We start from the raw sequence: 20,753 nt of genomic DNA, 5'->3' as shown, positions 1-20,753 counted from the left end.
AGAGTAGATTGTACAAGCCCCTGTGGAAATGCTTATGTGAAGCTGAGCGCTGTGCACTCTTGTTTAGGAGAAAGTTCCACTGAACTCAGTGGGGCTAACCTCTGTACGGCAGAATTCGGTAAGAATTATTTCTTATGGATAATATAAGCAACCATCAATGCTAACTGGAGACCATATGTGGAAGAAACAATAACTAACATACAAACAGGGACAAAATGACAAGAGTTTGAGCCTCCTTTTCCCCCTAACGTTTTCTGCGAGATTAAATAACCTTTGAAAAGGCCACTGCAAGAAATGAGTTCAGTGCAACATATCAGGGATAAAAAAGGTATTTAAATATTTAGAGGCTGCTATCATTCTACCTAATTCATCAAAGTAGGTTTCTGTGCCATCTTCATCCATGACTGAACACACAAGTCTGGCTTTCAAGTAGGTCGTCCACTTGTTTACGAGACTACGCTGTCCACCAATATCATTCTGGGTAGAAAAGGAAGGAAAGAATGCACACATTAAGAAGGGAGAGAAATCTTCCAACAGCAGCAAGCCCTTTTCAACAGGGCCTTGGACTTACAAGACACACTTTTCCACCTGCCATTCCAAGTTCATACAATTAGGATTACAGTGATTGAATAGCAAGTGCTTCTACCAGGTATTTGCCAGAGGAGACCACGCCAAGGTGTGATAGCCCTCAAACAGGTATGACATGTGGTTCTCCTTGGAGTGGAGGAAAATACTGCTCAGTTTGCATTTTTATGCAAACTTACACAATTCATGCTACCCAAACCTATGAATGGATCGAAAGGCAGCTAAATGTCAACATTTGATCTGCAAATTTGCAATCAATATTCATATATCAAAAATACTGATGGGACAGAGGCATACCCACAAAATGTCTATATCGCATAGAGGTATGCAGAAGAAAATCAGCTGCAAAAATACATATATTTTGAAAAATGGGTACACAATATGTACATTTTGAAAAATGCACAGGAACACACACATTCTCATGCAGACTTAAAAGCTTAATGTAGGAAAAATGAGAAGCTGAGTGGAATAGATTTGGAGGTTTGTCCATCCCTAACTTTGTTCAGTTACTGAGTATGTAGATCGGCCATTAATAAGCTGAAATGAATGGAGCATATTTAACTGGCATCCATATGCAGGATTACTATATATAAGAAGGTACTTGCATTTATTTAGGCAAATACTTGCATTTTTTTAGGCAAAAGAAAACCTCTCACAGACAAGGGTGAGGAATTAGGAAACTTGGGGGAATCCTCAATTTGCAAGAGTACAAAAAAAATCTTTAGGAGAAAAGCCCTACAAAGTGGAGGCAGGGAGGAGACTTGCAAAAAAGAATAATAAAGACTGTGCTTATTGCCCATGGAGTGCTGACTGACTGCTGGGAAAAAATCACAGAGCACCAAGAAAGAAGGCCAATGGAATGTAACTGAGTCACTGGCATTCTGAGCACAGAGCTCTCCAAGCTACAACATCTTGCTGCAGGTTCTACTAAATTTTAGACCCTGTCCAATTCTTGCTGAAAAGATTTTCAATGCCAAAGTTCTAACAGAGTCAGCAGATAAATGACAGCAAACATGTCCAGCTCATATTCTTCCGAAGCTTGTTTTTGCGCAATTTGGCAAAGACAATTCAAGTGGAAATGTGCCCCAGGCATTTGAAGAAGTCATCTAGACTTCATTATGACAACAATGGTTTAATCATATTTGATGTCTTCTGAAAAAAAAAATGTCTCTGGAACCTTGACAACAGCAGAAAAGTAAAAATCCTAAATAATGTGCTATATTTCTTTGACTCAATCAAATAAAAAATAAAACAGATTTATTCCACTGCTCAACCCTGTGGTTGAAATGAGAAAACTGAACTTGTTGCCAGGTTAAACCAGGGGTGGACAACCCACGGTCTTCCAGACATTGTGGTCTACACCCAGCATCTGTCAGCTTTGGCTATGCTGGCTGGAACTAAAGGAGTTACAGGCCAAAACATCTGGAGGGACATTCTCATGTGAGAGAAAATGTACAATGCTGAGAAGAAGTGAGGCAGAGTATAATAGTGTTTGATGAATGCTATGGGTGTCTTCTCACGCAACTCTTTTGGAAGGTGGAGCTGTGTTGTGTTCACATCATTGACAGTGGTTTGTACCTTCATTTTCATGAATCAACAGAAGCTGAAATTGCTGCCTTTGTGCACTTCCATCCCTAGGATGGGTTGAGCAAACTAACAGGGGCTTGTAATATAAATGGGTCCCATGCCAGTCACTGTGGTTATAGCAGTTCCCATTAATGATGGCCATAGATGTCTAGATTCAGGTTAACAGACATAAATACAGTAGTTGAAAAGACGTAGACAATGAGACTCTTTCAGATTATGTGATTGGATCAGAGTAGGTGGCAGCCTCGGAGACCCAAAGTACAGCAGCACAGAAGTCATCATCATTACAGACGGATCAGTTCCAATGTCTGATACGCCAAATGGGGAGAATGGCTAAGCACTATTTCTACCAGAAAATGTATACAATAATGCACTGGTTTTCTCAGATCTGTAGATTACAAGGGAACATGGTGGGCAAATATATCTAAATATATCTGTGGAACACGTGGAATGTTGATGTTTTCTGTAAAAATAGCTAGTAACTGCTAAGTCTTCAGGGTTCACATTGTGCTCCTAAAACGAAATCAGAAAAATACACAAGTTGCTTGTCCTGCAAGAACCTGCCCTCAAGGAAATGGTACTTCTAAGAAAAATGGACTGAAGGATTATCCCTTTTCAGGCATTGTGGTAGCAGTGCCAGGGAAGATCTGGATCCCAGAAAAGTTAAGGCTAAATGCACAGTTTTAAATTTCTTTTCTAAAAAGAAAAGTGAACACCGGACTCTAGTTTCCAACATGTTTGACATCTTTGATTATGCTGTTGCCCTGTTAAAAAAAGATTTTATCCATTTATGTGGAGCAGAAATGATTAAAAAAACCAATAATGCTAAATACTTGTAAGCTTACTATAATTGAGCTTAATTAACAAACCGTTCGTTCTAGCTTATGCAGATCACTATTCCACTGAGGATGCACATCATAAAATCAGGTATGAGACACTGTATGGCACAGAGCCTAACTACGTCCATTCAGCAGAAGAGATGAAAGGAACAAACCACCGATGCCATTTAAAGGAGCCATTGAATTCTCACAACCTTATTCAATTTCAGTAGGGGCTGAAAGGCACAGGGTGCAGATTCTGCCATGGAGCAGCCTGGCTGCTGTCTGATTTTCCTGCCTGGACTGCCTGCCAGGACTGCTGGTGGTGGGTGACAGGGTCAGGCATCCACTGCAGTGAAAATGGTTATGTAAACCCCTTGCCCTCCACCCTGGAGGTCTCAGGCTCACAGCCTCTGTGCTGCCCTGGCCTTGATGTGCCACCCCTACCCAGCTCCCTTCAGGAGATCCTGCTCCTCTGCCCAAACTGATCCAGAATTCAGCTATCACACCCCTGTCCCCCCACCATTGTGCCTTAGATGTGCAATTCAACCAGAATGGCCCCGCATGTTTAGATCAACTTATGGACACTGACTAATTTTACCATGGGGAAAGCAAAGCCCTGCCCCCTTTGCTTGCCAATTAGAAGGTGGCTACAACTCCTTCTCAGCCTTGATATCTTCTGGCTGCTGCAAGATCTGCTACAAGCAAGTCTGGGTGAATGAGGAAGTTGGTGATGGCAATGGTTCCAATTCCTCCAGTGAGGCTTCCATTTCTGAGCCTCGGGGGGAAAGAGAGGATGCAGCTCTTCCCAGCCTAGTTTTCCTTCCAATCCATCCCATCTTCATCAAGCCAATTTGCCTTCCAGTACTGTCAGGCCACAGGGAGGGATGGGTGCAGCTGGGCAGATGCCAGATTCGCTTCTTCCTCCCTTCCTCCACCCACCAGTGTTCACAATGGTGCCTCCTGGTAAGCAGGGACCTCGATTTTGTGGCTCTCCATCCTTGGCCTCCCACAACAAAAACCATCTATTAACCAGCCTTTCTAAACAGATCACCAAAGGAATGTTAGGCCTTCTGATGGTTTTGTACAAGGCATTCTTGCTTCTTGATCCAGTGCACCACCTTGAGAGATAATGATCAGAATAGTGTATGAAAAAGTATTGCTTACAGGACATATTCTGGCAATCATTGAGTGTATTTGCTTGGTGCTGCCACTGTTGTCTGTCAGTTTCTCCTTGAAAAAGAAGTACACTTTAGCATCGTTTGGATCTGTACCATCAGGGATGAGATGGGCATCCACAAAAATGGGCTCTGAAATGACACAAAGATGTGTTCCAACTGAGAACATGAAGCTCAAACACTGGGGCCATGCCCAACAGAGCAGAATACTGAAACCAGTTGGGACTATCCTGCACTAATTTATGGCATCCACATATTTCCATGGTTCATCATACAAGTCCCTGTAAACAACAAGACAATGGAAAATGGAAGATATCTGGAAAAAGCATCTTCATATAGCCTTCTAATATTGGTAATACTAAGCTGGGGGGTTAATTTTTAGACAGGTAAAATGAAGAGGCAGTTATCTGCAGGCTTGGCATAGCCTCAAGGGTTGCAGATGTACAAAATAACAACAGCCTTTTAGAACAAATCATAAAGCAGCGGAGGTGGATGAGCAAAAGCAGCCTCCTGAAGATTAAGCATGCTCTCAAGAAAACAATAAAAAATTAAAAGACTAAGCATGCTTATTGTCTTGCCTTTGGAGGAAGGAATGGAACAACTAAGAGGGGGGAAATGTATGGAGTTTTCTGGAAAGGGGCATGACTTGCTGGCTAGAACCCTGAACAGGAGCTCTCCATGCTTCAGCTTTTTTTCCCAAGCCCATCACAAACGATCACCTCAGCAAACTGATGCATATGTTTCATTGGCAGTCCACTTTGCCATTTCTCCAGAGCTTCACTTCAATCCACTAACCACAGTAACATAATCATACAGAAACCTTGTGGTGAGAAGAGCCAACATCTGAGATTGGGCTGCTTCTCCTGTGCGGTTTCTACTTTTGTTTTGCTTTTTACCATGGCATGGAGCACTAAATGCTAACTGACAGCCACGTTGCTCGATAATGCTAGAACTGCCGCAGGTGGTAGCCTAAAGCCAATGAATGAACCATACATTTTAACTAATTAGTGGCACCTTAGTTTTAATGGAAGTCTTTGTAACTAAATGGTTTGGAGCAGCACAGTATCCAATGCAGACATGAAAAGTACATGCAAGACAAAACAATCAAATCTTGGCATTTAAAAAATAATATACAAGTTCTGGAATTACTTCATGTCAAACACGAGTATCAGCTAACTTTGAGTTGTGCTGGACAGGAATGCACAAGCCTGACACACACGCATGCACACATGCACACGCACGCACAGAGCAGGCCACTTACTGGGGGAGGTTTTCTTATTTCAGTTCAAATTCCCTGGCTCTAGAGACCTCATAGGACCTTCCATGCCTATAATTTAAAGGCATTAAGCCCTCTGGTGTTCAAAGGAGGTGATGCAGTTCTCAAAGCACCATCGAGAGCCTCCTTCCCCAACCTGATGTCTTCCAGATGTTTTGGACGGCAACCACCATAGCCACGCTGCCTGGGAATTATGGGGGTTGCAGTCCATCATATCCACAGAGCACCACACTGGAGAAGGCTGCAACATTTGATAGACTCACAGGAAGTTTATACCCCAAAGGTTTGATTTGTTGCCTGTACCTGTGAGTCATTCAAAGGCAGGAGTCCCAGCCAAACAGTTTGCTTTCCAGGTACCTGTTTAACAGGCTGGAAAAGCAGTTTCTCTGTCACTTTAGTTCTACAAGTCAGAGAAAATGTTTGTGTAAAATATCACCTTCTAGTGGAGAGGTATTTTACAAAATAGGCTTAAATCTGCATTCCTCAAATCGCTCATCTTGGAACAGCATCAGTTGCTTTGCAGTTTGGCCAGCACTGTAGGTTGCAGTCACCTGAGTCAGATCAAATTCATACTATTGGTCTCTAGGCAGATACCATTATCTGTCTTTAACCTTGTGGAATCTACAATCAAACATTATCTTCAAAATTTGTATCCTAATTTCAATGGCTATGTTGTATTTGGCTATGAGATGCAACAGCCAAATTATGTTCTCTGCTACAAAGACCTCACATTCATTTCCAATGTTTTTATTCAGGTTTAAAATGTATGCATTCCGTTTTTTAAAAACTGGAATTCAATTTGCCATTCTTGATAATTCTACAATTGGTATCCTTTGAATATTTCTTGGATAACTTTGCATTATATAAATGGTAATCCTGGTAATCTTAACTTGAAGTTATCCAAAGGTCAGCTCAGACTCAATGGCCTATTCACAGATAATGGTGGCAAAATTAAAGGTAATTAACCCACAATTCGCTGCTCTGTATTCTTGCTGTGTGCTTTCCATTTTGCATAATCAATCTCTAACTGGGCAATTATGAGGTTTATTTGTGACTTGTGCATCTGGACATTGTGTGCTAGTGTTGAACAACCCTAGTGAACCTGACAACTGACTGGTCCACAATATCTGGATTTGTAAATGATGAATTAACCTCCAATTGGGCCAACAAATGTCTGAATGGCTAAACTGGCCATGGAAGATGCCCAACACATGCTGCGGCAAATCATGGTTTAATGAATTTGCCCACAATTCGCCACGGTTATGTGTGAACACAGGGCCCCTGTGAAATTGCCTCTGGAGCACATGGGGATTTGCCGCTGAGCTTGTGCGTGGGCCTCAGTTCCATGGCAGCACCATTTGTTGAGTGGATGGTGCATATGCAGCCACTGCAATGGCAGCAGTGGCAGAGATGTGGCTGAAGCACTCACATAAGCAGCACCCCTGCCAGTGGCACCTCTGTGTAACTGCAACCAAAGGAGAAGGCCAGTTGTGTCCTGCAGGTTTAATATGAACAGTGTTTATGTCACAGCAGATTTGGCTCCAGAGATTTTGCATGGTGTTTGAACTCCTCCAATAAAGGAAAATGCACACATTTCTTGTGCACTTCCTTCTGTCCGTCCTTCCTTCCTTCCCTCCTTCCTTCCTTCCTTCCAAGGTTTCATATCCCGCCCTTCACAATAAACTTTTTGCTTTATTTCTGATGTTATGTCACAGCAGATTAACACCACATGAATAAAATGTTGTCTTCTCTGTAATTTTGTTGGTTGTTGAGCCTAGAGAGGTTAAATATGGTCATCTTACCACTTAGCCATTTGGAGTTGTGCTGGTCAGTCCTCACCGCATTCCGCCGGGTTAAACTGCGGAAAATGGCAGCGTCAGTCCCCATGAAATCGATGTACATTCCTGAAAATAGTTCTTCGTCTGCAGAAAGTGAAAGGGGGAGGGGAAGGGGAAGTGAGTGCACTCAGTGGGGGGAAATCATTTTTGGCAACCTATTTCTGTTTGATACATGGCTATTTTCTAATTCTGTAATGGGCAGAATGAGAGCAGGATTTCCTCTGAATCATCACATACAAAATGCCAGGTCTGCACCAGAGCAACCCATCTTAATGGAAACCCTTGGGCAACCATATCATTAAACAGGAAAGCCTAACCACAAATGTGGAGAAAGCTTTTCAAGTGAAATGCTATTTAGTGGTCAAAGCTGTGAGAGACCAGCTCTAGAGAATGGAAAAAGCAACACAAGGGATCAACTGCTGCTTCCTAAAAGAAAAAGACATCCCAGGTTATGTGCCATACAAATAGCAAAAAAGTGAGGGGAAAGTACCTTAATGGCATTTCAGTGCTGGTATAAATAGGCAACCCAGCAATTTGCAGCTGAAATGCTGTGAGGGGTTTACCAACATGTGAAAGGGAGAAAGGGAAGACTGCCTTCTACAAAAGGTACTTCCCAAGTTTTGGCACAGCCACCAGAAAAGTCCTTCCCTGATTTCCAGCACAGAGTATTAGTGGGGATGATGGGACACAAAGAAGGACCTGTAAAGGTGATCTACATGAGCAGACAAGCTCACTTGGGGGCGGTATCAAACCACTTCAAATGTCCCAGTCCTAAGCCATTCAATTTTTAAAAATTAGCATTCTCTAGAAAAACTGCACTCCATATTCCAGTATGGAGATTTCAGAGCAATGTACAATAAAGATGAAAAACAGAAAAAGCAGTTAACTCTACCACCACCCTTTCAAGTACCTTTCCTAACCAAGAAGTGTTAGTGACCGGGCAGCTGTTAAGAACCCAGGAGCCCCGGGTGGGTTTCTTCAGGAGTGGCCACATGCTGCCTCCTTAAGGACAGCAGAAACCACTTCTTCATGCGGAGATGTGACCCCCACTCCCTGAACAAGCCCAGTCAGGCCCCTGAGCCAGACTGCGTGAGCAAGAGGGGGCAAGGATCGAGAAGGCACATGCATTCCCATAAGTGCTGTGTCTACTGAACCGGATCTCACACAGCTGGGCAGATGGTGGCGTCAGGCACCTCGAGCAGAAGTGCACTAACAACAGTGCTAAGTTGTCTGCAGACACAGATGATGTCATCCTCAAAGTGTGGTGCACAAAGATCATATGGGGTAACTGAAGGCATCAGGGTCCCATTTGCTGGGGGAGTGTGATCCGCCTCCAGGCAACTCAGAGAGCTCTTCTGGATAGGATGCAAATGGAGACGGCGTGGCAGCACAATAGGCATGATTGTGCACTGTGCAGCATGCTCAGTCTTGGGCCAGTTACGCACTGGCGGACATCTGGCCTGCTTCATTGCCCACAACCTCCCAATATTCCAAGGAACAAAGCAAGCTATAGCCCTGGAGAAAACAGGCAGGTGCAGTCAAGCCAATGGCTTTCTGAACTGCACTACTCCACAGTGAAAGGCCTCAGATGGGTTACCAGCTCTTTCCACAGGAAAATCCCAAGAATATTTAGAAATTAATTGGATTCCACCCATCTCCTGAGTACCGTGACTACAAGTCTTACCAGGAAATGGTTCAACCATGGCAATAGGGTCATCCAGACCCACTCAATTTTCAGATTAATCACATTACAACTTGGAGAAAAGACCAAAACAGTGGTATGATCTGCTTCATGTGCTGGGCTGATGGCAAACTGATACAGTGTCGTGGTTCTCATGGAGGCCATGAAGTCCTGAGCTGAGACTGCACAGGCATCCTCAGCATAGAAATGAAAGCAATTCAGAGCCGTTCTGGGTTCTTCCAATAGCACAATGAGGATCATGTCTGCAAGCTCAGTCAGGAAAGTATCTGGGCAGCAGTTCCCAACTTTAAAATACAAATGCATGGTGGAGAAAGGCATCAGAGGCTACTAGTCATGAAGGTTGCATATGACCTTCAGTATCAGAAGCAGTGATACTGCCTCGGTATACCAGTTGCTGGGGGACAAGAGTGGAAGGGTGCAATTGCAATCATGTCCTTCTTGTGGATTTCCCACAGGCATCTGGTTGGCCAATGTGGGCACCGAATGCTGGCCTAGAAATTCTCCAGGCCTGATTCAGCATAGCTCTTCATATGTTCATTTTTCCATCTGCTTCATTTTTGTTTCCATGTTCTTTTTTTAAATCAGCACTTTGACTTATTCCCAGAAACAAATTGAAAGTCAAAGCCTTTTAATCTTTTGTCTCCATTCCTCTGTCATGGACAGTGGGTGAACTCAATACCTTTGGCCCTTCAGGGCTTGTCAAATTCAAAATATGGCACTCTGCTTGCTGACCTATGCACTATGGGAAAATCTGCCCTGGTATCCTTCACATTTCAGTAAGCTATTGAATATGACGGAGGGTAATGTACACAAAAGCTGAGCACTTTCAGTTAGAGCCAAAGCAAATTTCAGTCTCAAAATGTTTCAATAAAGGGAATTAGGCATGCAACCTTTGCTTGTAATAATAGGATTATGGACCTGAATTCTTTTGCACTGGAGAATTCAGCTCATATTTCATGGAGTGCGTACAGTACACATAGGTACAAATTACAGGGCTTTTTTTCTGTCTGGGACCAAGAACTGAAATTCCATAGTTAGCAAGGCAATTCCGAGAAACAAAACATTAGCACAAAAAAAAAAAAAAAAAAAAGCAACCACCTCCCACTGCCACCGCCCCCTTTCCATCATTATTGAATTAACTACCATCCAGTGGCAGACTTTGACTGAAGCTGGAAATGGCCTTCCAGGAATAAGAGACAAATTTTGTCCACAAGACTATTCACGCTCTTGTACTGTTGGCGGCTGTCAAGGTCACAATCTACATGTTTAGTGATGATGCAACCAGTATAAAGTTTAGCCTTTAGCTGCCTTCCCTTTCATAAAAACAAGAAAGAAGCTGCTGCAGAGGGCAGGTTGGACGACGAGCTCTGATGATGAGACCACACCATGCAGGAGGTGTGTGGCTCATACTGAAATGTGGAATCAAACTGTATTGGCCTCGACGGCAAGGAGCAGAAAGGAGGCCTGGAGATTGAGCTGTGCATCAGGAAGTTCAAATCCAGATTCAAAAGGAGCCTCTGCCATAAACTTGTGGAGGGCTAGTAAGAATGACTAGCAAATGCTAAGCCAGCTCCTCCAAATCCAGATTTTGTCTGGAAATGGGCAAAATGGAAATGAATTTTCACTGCACTGCACTTTCTCTCTATCTCTCCCTGTCTGACTCTTTGATATAGTCCATTTCTGACCTCTCGCACTCATTCATAAAAGACCTTGCCATGGCTGGTCAAGAGAGTAAAGAGATATAAGAATGGAAGCGATCAATAGAATGTCAACCCCACAATCTACAAAGAATGCTAAGCGAGGCCTCCATATGAACCATTCATAAGAAATTAGGACTTGAAGTAAATTTGCAGACTCTCACCACAAGTACATTGGTTTCAGTGCTGAAGTAAGAGCATATAACTAGGCAACCTGGTATGTCTCCCCTCTGCAGGATCAGAATGAACCATTCCACCAAAGTGCAGGGGTAGAGAACTTGTAGCTCCCACAATGCTTTGTTCTGCAACCCCCCATCCCTCACCACTAGCTATGCTGACTAGAGTGGATGGGTTGCAAAAAAAAAAAAAAAAAAAAAAAAATCTGGAGGGCCACAAATTGCCTAAGAGGTTGTTGTAAGGATTGCTTTAAATAGCATGAAGCAATAGTATCAGTTTAAAACACTAAGAAGCAGTACTCCATAATCTCTTGTCATTATGGCCTGCAAGAGATCAGGGTCATGGTTCTCACAAAAGGTTCATGTTTATACCCCAATTTTCTTTACAATATTAAAACTGGGAAGAGGTTGTGTTGTTCTTAATCCCACTATACACCAGTTTTATTAGTTATACCTTAAGTATTCCTAGAGACTTGTTAAATTCCCCCAAACAATTTGTCTTAGTGAGTGCAGCAACTAACTCACACACTTTGACATTGCTTCTCTTCTAGTACATACTTATAGTTGCATTTGTAGCACCTTAAAATCTTTTCTGGGAAAGAAAAGGAACAGCCAAGAACCATTAAGTCTTTTTGCCAAAAAGAAAGGAAAGGAATCCTGCACCATGGTCTGAACTGGGTTTGTAATCTATGGTTGTGAGAGACTCTGATTAACCATGGTTAGCACCTGTACTCACATCAGGTAAAAAGTCACAAATAAAAGGAAAGGGAATCCATTCCAGGGGAAGGTATGCCAAACCAATGTTTGCAAGGATCCAGATTCGTAGCTTCAATAGACCTGACTGACCAATATATGTAGAATAACTTTACAGGCCTGAGGTGAAAACTGTTTTTCTTACAGATAGGACCAAATAAGACATTGTGCTTATGGAAAGTTAGAAGATGATAATGTAGCGAAGTGTGAATACACAATATTCTGAAGGGTCAGTGTTTTTTCATATCAGAGAACCATTGTGTATTTTTTTTCAAAAACTGCAGGGATAAAAACTATTATAAAATAATACTTTGGTGGGGATTCCACTGATTTTAGTACAGTTTGTTTAGTTTATCTTGTTGCTGGTAAATGTTTGGAGCTTCATTTAACTGTTTATTACAATCCATTCCCTTCTCCTGCTTCCCAGGTTTTTATCATAATAAACATGCTTATTTTCAGATGCTTGGAAAACAGAGAACTGCCCCTGTACAACACTGCTCCTTCCTACCCCCCACCATTCTCCCTCTCATTGTCCCTCTCTTTCTCTCTCACACACATGTGCCTTTCTTCTTTTTCTAAAATGTTCCTTTCACAACCCAGGACAGAGGTTAAGTAAACCATCCTCTCCCAGCTGCCAAAGACCTGTTGATCTTGGTGGGATGAGAAGAATTCAAGTTCCAAGACTTGTTATGTTGAAACCAAAGGACTAACTCGCTGCTGCATTTTGTTTTTGGCTGCAAAACCCATGCACTAAGGTCAGTGGCATTCTTCCCTTGCTTCAGGTCAGTCAGAGAAAAATCTAGACAGCGGCTGCTTTCCCCTTTGGCAAGGAACACCAGCACGCCATGCTGCTGGCTTTGTGACACTGGCATTAGATACAGGCTCATGAACCCACTGGCCTTCCCAAGGATGGTGCGAAGTGTGTGGGACTTTGCATGTATAGGAAAGGCAGCGGCTGCCAGCCTCCACCAGTCAAATGGCAGCAGTGCTCTACAGGAAGGCATCTGATTCCAGGCAGGCAGCTGGCACAGCCCTGAAGAACGCCTGCCAATTATGTAAGAAATATGCTGGATCAGGCCAAAGACCTATGAAACCCAAAGACATGTTGCCTTTGAGACTGGAGGTACTGGGAGCCATTGATAGCCTCCTCCTCCATGAATTTGTCTAATCCGCTTTGAAAGCCATCCAAGTAGGTATCCTTGGATTCATCTTGCTGAATGAGCAGCCATGTGAAGAAGCACTTCTTTTCAGCTCTCCTGAATCTTCTGTTATTCAGCCTCTTGGGATAGGTTGGGTCTTGGCAAAATGGAAAGGGGAGAACATTTTCTATCGACTCGCTTCACTCCATGCATCACTTTATAAACCTCCATCATATCCCCATAAAACCACTTTTTAAAAGCTCAAACACACCAACCCCACATTTATTCATCTGATTTGTGCACCACCTTTTATCAAGAAAATGGCTCTCAAGTGAAGTGAAGACACTAATGAAATAATTGTTTAAAACAATAGTGAAACAGACAGAGGTCATATGGGGATGCCTGTATCCCTCCAAACTCATAGATTATAGGCATCCTACAGAGGGCAGGAGAAGAGAAGGAGCCAAGCTTGCCTCTGCACTCATCTTGTTCTGCTTAGATGGCCGATTTCAGCCATCTTACTGTGGCACTTCAGAGCAGTGGGAAAGGCAGCCAAGGAGCTGTCCAGAAACATCGTATCTCCTCCCCACCTGAGAAAGCTCTTCCCAGTGGTTGCTCTTCTGTTCTCAGAGAAGCAGCTGGCACAGAAAAGGGAGATTCCCAGATATGGACTCAGAGTGACTTTTGATCCTCATAGTTGGGAATCTGAGAAAGCCAATGGCTGTCCAGACAGTGCAGTGGACACAGCATTGCACTGCCCAATATACAACAATAATAGAATAAAAACACTGGCGCCCTTCCTCATAAAGGAGTCGCTCCAGTTCTCTGCTATGATTCCATAGAGATCATTTTGGAGCTCTTTGCAATCCCTTTCTGAGCTATTTGGTGCCACCCGCCAACTTGGCCACCTCACCCCTTCATTTATGTGAAGAACCAGAGAGCAAATTAAAAAGAAACATCAAATGAGCACAACTAATGCATTCAGGATGAAATTCAACCCACAGTGTGATTTCTTAACAATATGCTTTCATTCCAAAATAAAATTTCTTTCATTTCTTGCTTGGAAAACTGGAGTAGTTATGGTGCAGATGGTCCAATTTTACCCTCAGCTTTTGTTTTAATAGATGGACAGTTTACAAGGCTCTTTTATCAGTTTCCATGCATGCTGAGGTAAAAGGTAGGTGTGACAACATACAATTAAACAAATAAACAGGATGTGGTTATTTTGAATGCCAAATCAACTAGAATTTATGTACTAATCCAGCTTTATCCAGTTTGATCTTAATTGTGAGAAGAGGATTGCTTCCTACTACACAAGCTGAATATCAATTATATAAAGACAATTTGAACAGCTAAAATAGAGTGCACACAAGTTAGTGGCAGAAAACCAGCAGAAAAGAGCCTCCAAAGCTGTCTGGAATTAAAACACATTTGGCTGGTCTAAAAGGCCAATAATGATGAAGTAGGGAGAACTTCCATGGGGAGGACAGTCCATCATCTCAGTGTTCTTCTGAAAAGATCCTGTCCTAATTAATAGTCACTCACTGAGGTTCAGATGGTGAGGAAGCAAAAAGCAGGGATTCTGATAAAGATCTTCATGTCCAGGTCAGTTTCTTTAGGAAAATCTTGTAATCTTGTAGGGGATTTGGTCAAAAGGTCAGGACCAGATCTTTGTCTGTGGCCCAGAATGGATTTGGAAATGAACAACATCATAAAAATCTGAGTTAAGCCATTGTCAAACACACTCTGTAGTGAGTCCTTCTGATTACTTTTCCAAAGGCTGTCCCAAATACAATGCATGACAATAAACTGATGCAGTCTTGCAAAAAAAAATACTATCAACCCTTCCCAAAACTGCTAGCCTGCTAACTTGGCTTCATTACTCCTCCACCAGCCCTTTTATTTCTATGATGGGTGCAAAGGAAGGGGATTCTCTCCTTGAGTAGTCTTTCTTAATAGATTCCAAATCCAAATCAATTTCCAGGTCCACCTTCCACCTCTATGTTGCTTTTTCTTTAAATCGAAATTTTAAACTTTCTTTCTTAAATACACACACACACACACACACACACTTAGTATTATATACCTGCACTATTCTGAAATTGAACTCTTTTCATTTATTACAATATTCAAACCTCATGAATCAGTCAAATCTAATAATTATTCAAGTCTCCTTTCTACAGCATTACATTTTTTTAACAAAAGAAATCATTAGTTTATAAAGTTGGAAAAATATGTTAAAAGATCTCAAAACAAAGAAATTTAAAGACAGGAAATAGATTACTACAAAGATCATAGGAGTTTATATATTATGTACTCTGACAGAGACCTAATGAAAATTTTAAGATTCTTGCTGAATTTAGCAACCGTGTCTTCATGAAGGTAAACCACAATTATGGCAATGTTCTAGAAGGGACCACTTCCCTGAACTATGACAAGAGTGGAAGTGGAAGTAAAAGTCACTGACAGATAACTCTTTCCAGTTCCTTGTCTTACTTTGTGGCTTGATTAGCTTACAATACCCAATTATTTCACTCTCAGCTCAAAATGATCTAAGCTTGCAACATTTCTAGTTGTTTTCACTTACTGATCATAACAGAGACGGTATTCACATTAGGATTGAAAGAACAGCGCCCTTTCCCAGATTCGCATTTGGAATCGATTTTGAAAACTTGTTCCTGTAACACAGAAAGAACATGTGACATGAACAGAAGGATGAATGAAGGGCCAGATTTGGATGGTGCATCCTGTGAAAAAATGGCTAAAACATAGAGCTATCTTACAAACAGCAACAATATTCTCTTTTCCTGCATAAAAAGCAAAACATCTCATGGCATCTTATAGGCTAAGTCCCTCCCCTCCCTCCTCTTTTTGGTGGCATCTTTCTGAAAGATTTTTCCCATTCTTTAGGTCAGAGCTCATATTTGCAAACATTTTTATTCTTTGGCTTTGATTTTGCAACCCAAGGTGGAATAGCGAACAGTGTATGTTACCCTTCCCATTGCAAGGTGCACATGATCTAAGGCTGAAGAAGTTATTTTGGCTTTTAAGGCATAAAATCATGGCAGTGCCTCTCTGTTGAAGTACAAATACAATAAAAATGCATCCAACAACTAACAATTTGCTGCCCTTTCAAGTCACCCCAACGCAGTTGTTGCTGCCTCACTCTGCATAATGGGAGGGATAACCCTGTTTAATAATAAAATGGAGATAATAGGAAATGCCTAAGAGAAGGGAGAGACTGAATCCCAAAAGGGAAGGCACCATTGGTGCCCAGGCAAACTTGTACAATTCTGGATGGAAGTATATGGCACAGACTTTTCTTTGAGTCCCATATGATGTAAAGCCTGGAAATGGCTAGGGGTTAGTCTCGTCTGCAGGAAGCAGAAGCTTATATTTCTAGTATGCATGCATAAGCTATGGAAGCCAGCCCAGTAATGGACTGATAAAGCAAAAGTTAGAAATGGTCTTTCCCTTCCACACTTTGGGTATTTACTGCAGGAAACACTGCTGTATACTCAGAAGTACTCCTGCGGCTGAAATTTGTGGAATCAGCCCTTCTCAGACTGCCTAGGCCTTCCAGGATTTAAAACCCCATTTCCCATGTACAACTTCAACACTGACCACATGGGCTACTCGTATGAATGGAAACATTGGGTTCCATTTTTTTTTTTTAAAGACCTTTTTGCGGGTGCTCCATCTAGAGCTAAGTGCAGTCTTCCATATCTCCTATCTTCCCTTACCATTGGTGAACCTGATGGAAGATGTAGTTTAAAACATCTAGAAGCACCCTTGAAAAAGGTGCTTCTTATTATAAGAACCATCTTGCACAATCATACCAAAAGTCCATAATAAAGTATTCTCTGTGTAAGTCTGGTCAGCAATTTGCTTCTGGGAAGCTTCACAAGCCTTGGAATGTGGAATTTAGAGGTTCTTTCCTCAAATTCATAAAATCTTTTAAAAAGCCTTCTAGGTTTGTGCCCATCCATACAGTTGTGGTAATGAACCGCACGTGGTAGCTATAATTTAAAATATGTATATACTGCTTTTCTATTAAAATACCCCAAGTTGGTTACAAACTGGTTGATTCTTACAAAATATGTTTTAAAAATCTAATAGAAATTATTTAAGCACCACCACCAATACGAAGGCAACCTAAATTTGGAGAAACAGGCTAATAAATGCATCAGCTACCCATTTCCATTCAAGGCACAATCCAATCCAGATGCTCGTTGGCTAGCTCTCCAAGTCCCGAGGATCAGTGTTATCCTATGCATCACAGAAGAGTGGAGGTGAAGGTCATTTTTGCACTCCTCCTGCCCCGCAAAACTCTTGGTCAGCTTGCCTTGGAGCAAAGGGGAAGGCGACGGAAAAACCACCAGGCTACATCATGTCTCGGTCACACCAGTCAGGCCCCTCCATCAATCCTGGAATGTCAATCACCCCCATCTCTGGAAAACCACCCAGTACGCTTCTTTCTCTGCTGGCTGCAAATGTGGTGGGAGGAGGCCTGGGCTCCGAGTCCCACCTCTTGATTTCAGAGGAATTTTCTGACCTCATAGCTGGGACTACAAAAAATCTTATGGCCACCTAGACACTGTGCATGACATGCTGAATTAAGGTCATTTCATGCCGGATAAGCAATAAAGGAGTTGGTGCCAGCCAAGACTGCCTGCAGAGGGCAATCTTTATCCAGGGTACCACAACTGAAAAGACCCTGCTCAATCAAGAGATGTGGGCTAATTGGAAACAATACAGGCCTAGCCTATTCTAGCCCAGCTTTGAATATTGCCAACTATCACATGGAGTCACATTTATGACCATATGAGATCACAGCTGAGCAGGACCGGACCCAAATAAATTGTCTTTCTTTCTTTCCCTCTTCATTTCCTTTCCATCTGCCCAAACGGCCTTTTGGCCGAGCAATGGCAAGCTGAAAAGTGAGATTAGAAAAGGTATTGCTTGTCAATAAGCAGTGCAAATTCTCACTAGGCTTTTGCGTGAGATGCAAAATGTAAATGCACACACTTGGGCCAGTGACTTCGTACAGCTGCAAGAGGATCAAAGAGGGGGAGGGAATGTGCGTGAAATCTTGACACTTGAAGCTTTTGCTATTGTTGGCCTGCACAATAGCAGCAATGTAAGTGTGAGGCCTCAAGTCAAGTGTCTAACAAACTCCAGACGACTGAGACAGCAGTTTATTTGATCAATTGATCACAGGCATGTGGCTAAAAGAGACAGGCTGGGTGAAGCTAATTCCAGTATGCTTAAGACACGTCTCTTTATTTTACAGTTTTAAAACAACATATTTCTGCTTCTTCTTGCAGTCTAGCAATTGACTGTAAATTAATCGATGTCACGTTTATGTCGGCTCTCTAAAACAATCAAGCATTTCTCCTTATGTTATATGGGGGTGGGGGGTGGTTGTTGAAGAATACCTTGAAGGTTTCTTTCAAGATGAAACAAGCTTTCAGATTAGTTCTGAGAGATAATGAGAGAGTGCGGTGCACATGGTGAGCATTTTGTGTCCCAGTGAGAACCACTCACACCCTTTTTGGCAAGTTTTGCAAGTGTACAGTGAAAGAAGTAAAGATGTATGCCGGTCCAGTGGGGAAGAGAAAATGCCTTCTTTGCCCAGATAGCCCAGTCACTCTTGCTGCATAATAGTAAGGGAGAGTAGGGCAATTCAACCACCAAAAAGCAGCACTGGAAGAGAGAGACCATCCACTGGGAGCTTGAACCAAATGGATCTGTCCTTCCTCTAACCAAGACCAGCACACATGGACTAAAAGCAAAGTGTCTGGCTCTCTGTGCTCTTCATCTGGCTGCCATTTTAGGAAATCTAACAAGTTCTATGGACTAGGATGTGATCACATTCATTATGTGATCCCTGACTGGCTGGGATCTGGCTCTGAAAAAGAAAGAAGCTGCTTAAATGTTCTTTAAAATATTCAGATTGGAGCTGTGAACAGGTCTAAGCAAATGTAATTAATGCTCTGCTTGGTAGTTTTCAGGGATTCTTTACTATTCAAAAAGTAGACATTTTTCTGGAAAATTTTTGCTTGGAAAAACCTGATGCAGATGCTGCTCTCGATTTGCTATGTAACTCGTAAGTTTGCAATGCTTGGGGTCAAGAGGAAAGAGCAAGACCACACAACTTGTGGTACAGGTCACAAATCGTGGGTGTCTAATGATAATCTTTCTGTTCTTATGCTGGGCTGGGACTAAGCAAATCTGTGATGTTAAGTTCTTCATAGGCAACGCTACGTTATTAACTAACTGTTCAGTTTGGTGGGTCACAAGTTGGTATACTCTTAGATGTGCTTCAGTGACGATTAGAATACATGTTTCCTTGAATCATGAAGCTCCATGTGCCAGAAACCACCTCTAAAGACTGTTATATTTACAAAGTGGTATCAGCCACAGCTTTAGAAGCTCCTTGGAGGAAGGACAAATGCAAATATGGATGATAATAGTAGTAATAGTAATTAGTCATGGTAGTTGTTTTACTAATAATAATTAATACACATAATAGGACATTATTAGTTGTATTATGCATTATTATTCATTGATGCACTGGTATAGTAGCAGGCAAATGACTGATATATAGATTAATAGATTTCCAAGACAGCTATACTCTTAAATCCTTGATCCTTTCAAAAGCATTTGGTCAAATGTTATGGAGAAGGCCTTCTACACAAGCCCAAATTCCTCATGGGCATGAAATAGTAGCCAGCAGTCTGATTCTTTGGACCTCAGTGAGGTACACAAAGTTAAGTGAAATGATTTGCATTGACCTGTGAAACAACTAGCTCTGGTGGACATGATAAAAACCATAGGCAAAAAAACTGGGGGGAGGTAACCCCTTTTCAGATCAAGCTCTTACCTCAGACCTTCGCCCTCTGTTGAGGTAGGTACACACAGGGCTGAAGGCTCCACTCCCACAAACGTAGAGGTGAGTGCGGTTGAAAGTCTGGATCACCCGGACAAAATTCCCACAACCGTGCTGGGGAAAGAGAGAGCAAATCAAATGCTGATAGACCAGCAGACAAACACTGCAGAACATTTAGACTAGTACTGGGTATAAAGGGCTGTAACTGGAATGCCTGTGGCTCCTTCCCTCTTTCCAGTGTCACCAGCCACTGCTGTTCCCCTTCTGCTCTGCATTCCATCCTGCCTGCTTTTTTCTGTGTTTATCACCTTGCCGGATGGGTCGGGTGCATTAGCAAATAGCAGGGGGCCTTTCTAGGATAGTTCTGGCTTGGGTGACCCACCTGCAGGACAAATGTGGAGCCAGCAGCCACACCTCGCAGTGCTGTGCCTGGGTGCAGTTTCAACTGAAAACGCTTTCCTTGTTCATAAGATGATGGCTGCTCAGATGGTAATAGGACATGTGTGGCAGGATACAAAGCATACTATGGATCATACTGCATTATATTCACAGGCACTCACACTCACACTCACATACACAGAAATATTGGACTTCAACTCCAGAATACCAGCAGGTATGCTGGGAACTGGAGCCCAAAGCATCTGGTGAAATACCTTCTGCCCACCCCATGACTTTTCCACAGTAAGACTTGTACACTGCAGCTTTCTTCTCAGAAGAACTGTTTTGGTTGAAGCAGGATTCAAGCAGCATAAAGAAAGAATGTCATTAAGTGTATTAGTCCCCAAAGCATTGCTTTTCTAAAGCCTTTCCCTTTCACTTCTTGGTCTGCTGTTGTTTCAAAGGTGGAAGCAGTCAGCAAAATGTAGCCCTTTCTTACTTGTCTAGACAGCTTCCCCCTAACAACACTGAAACCTGACGTGCATGTAGCAAGAGCCCCGGCAGACGCAAAACATTTAGCCTGCTTTCAACATGTGACAAGATTTTCCAAATGGAGAAAGTAATCATGGGTTTAGGCTGCTCTGTGTACTTCCCTCTTTCCCTCCTGCCATTCTTTCATTCTTTTGTTCATTCTACCCTTTGGGTCTCTGAGCAGTGCCTGCTGGTGCACTTTC

The 20,753-nt window shown here is 42.4% G+C and overlaps 1 protein-coding gene across 1 annotated transcript in view; it reads right to left on the bottom strand.

Annotated features, from left to right (window-relative positions):
• The window catches only part of SEMA3C (semaphorin 3C), a 171,383-nt gene that overhangs the window by 50,661 nt on the left and 99,969 nt on the right, over positions 1 to 20,753 (bottom strand). Inside the window, exons 5-9 of the mRNA XM_044423394.1 lie at positions 19,636 to 19,755; positions 15,337 to 15,427; positions 7,247 to 7,366; positions 4,158 to 4,300; positions 363 to 477 (exon numbers count right to left, since the gene is read on the bottom strand). Coding sequence (XP_044279329.1) covers positions 363 to 477; positions 4,158 to 4,300; positions 7,247 to 7,366; positions 15,337 to 15,427; positions 19,636 to 19,755 — 589 coding nt within the window. The remainder of the gene's footprint in view (positions 1 to 362; positions 478 to 4,157; positions 4,301 to 7,246; positions 7,367 to 15,336; positions 15,428 to 19,635; positions 19,756 to 20,753) is intronic.

Source organism: Varanus komodoensis, unplaced genomic scaffold (assembly GCF_004798865.1).
Source record: "Varanus komodoensis strain SLA01 unplaced genomic scaffold, ASM479886v1 scaffold13_3, whole genome shotgun sequence".
Lineage (NCBI taxonomy): Eukaryota > Metazoa > Chordata > Lepidosauria > Squamata > Varanidae > Varanus > Varanus komodoensis.
This window is presented reverse-complemented; position numbering and strand designations above follow the sequence as displayed.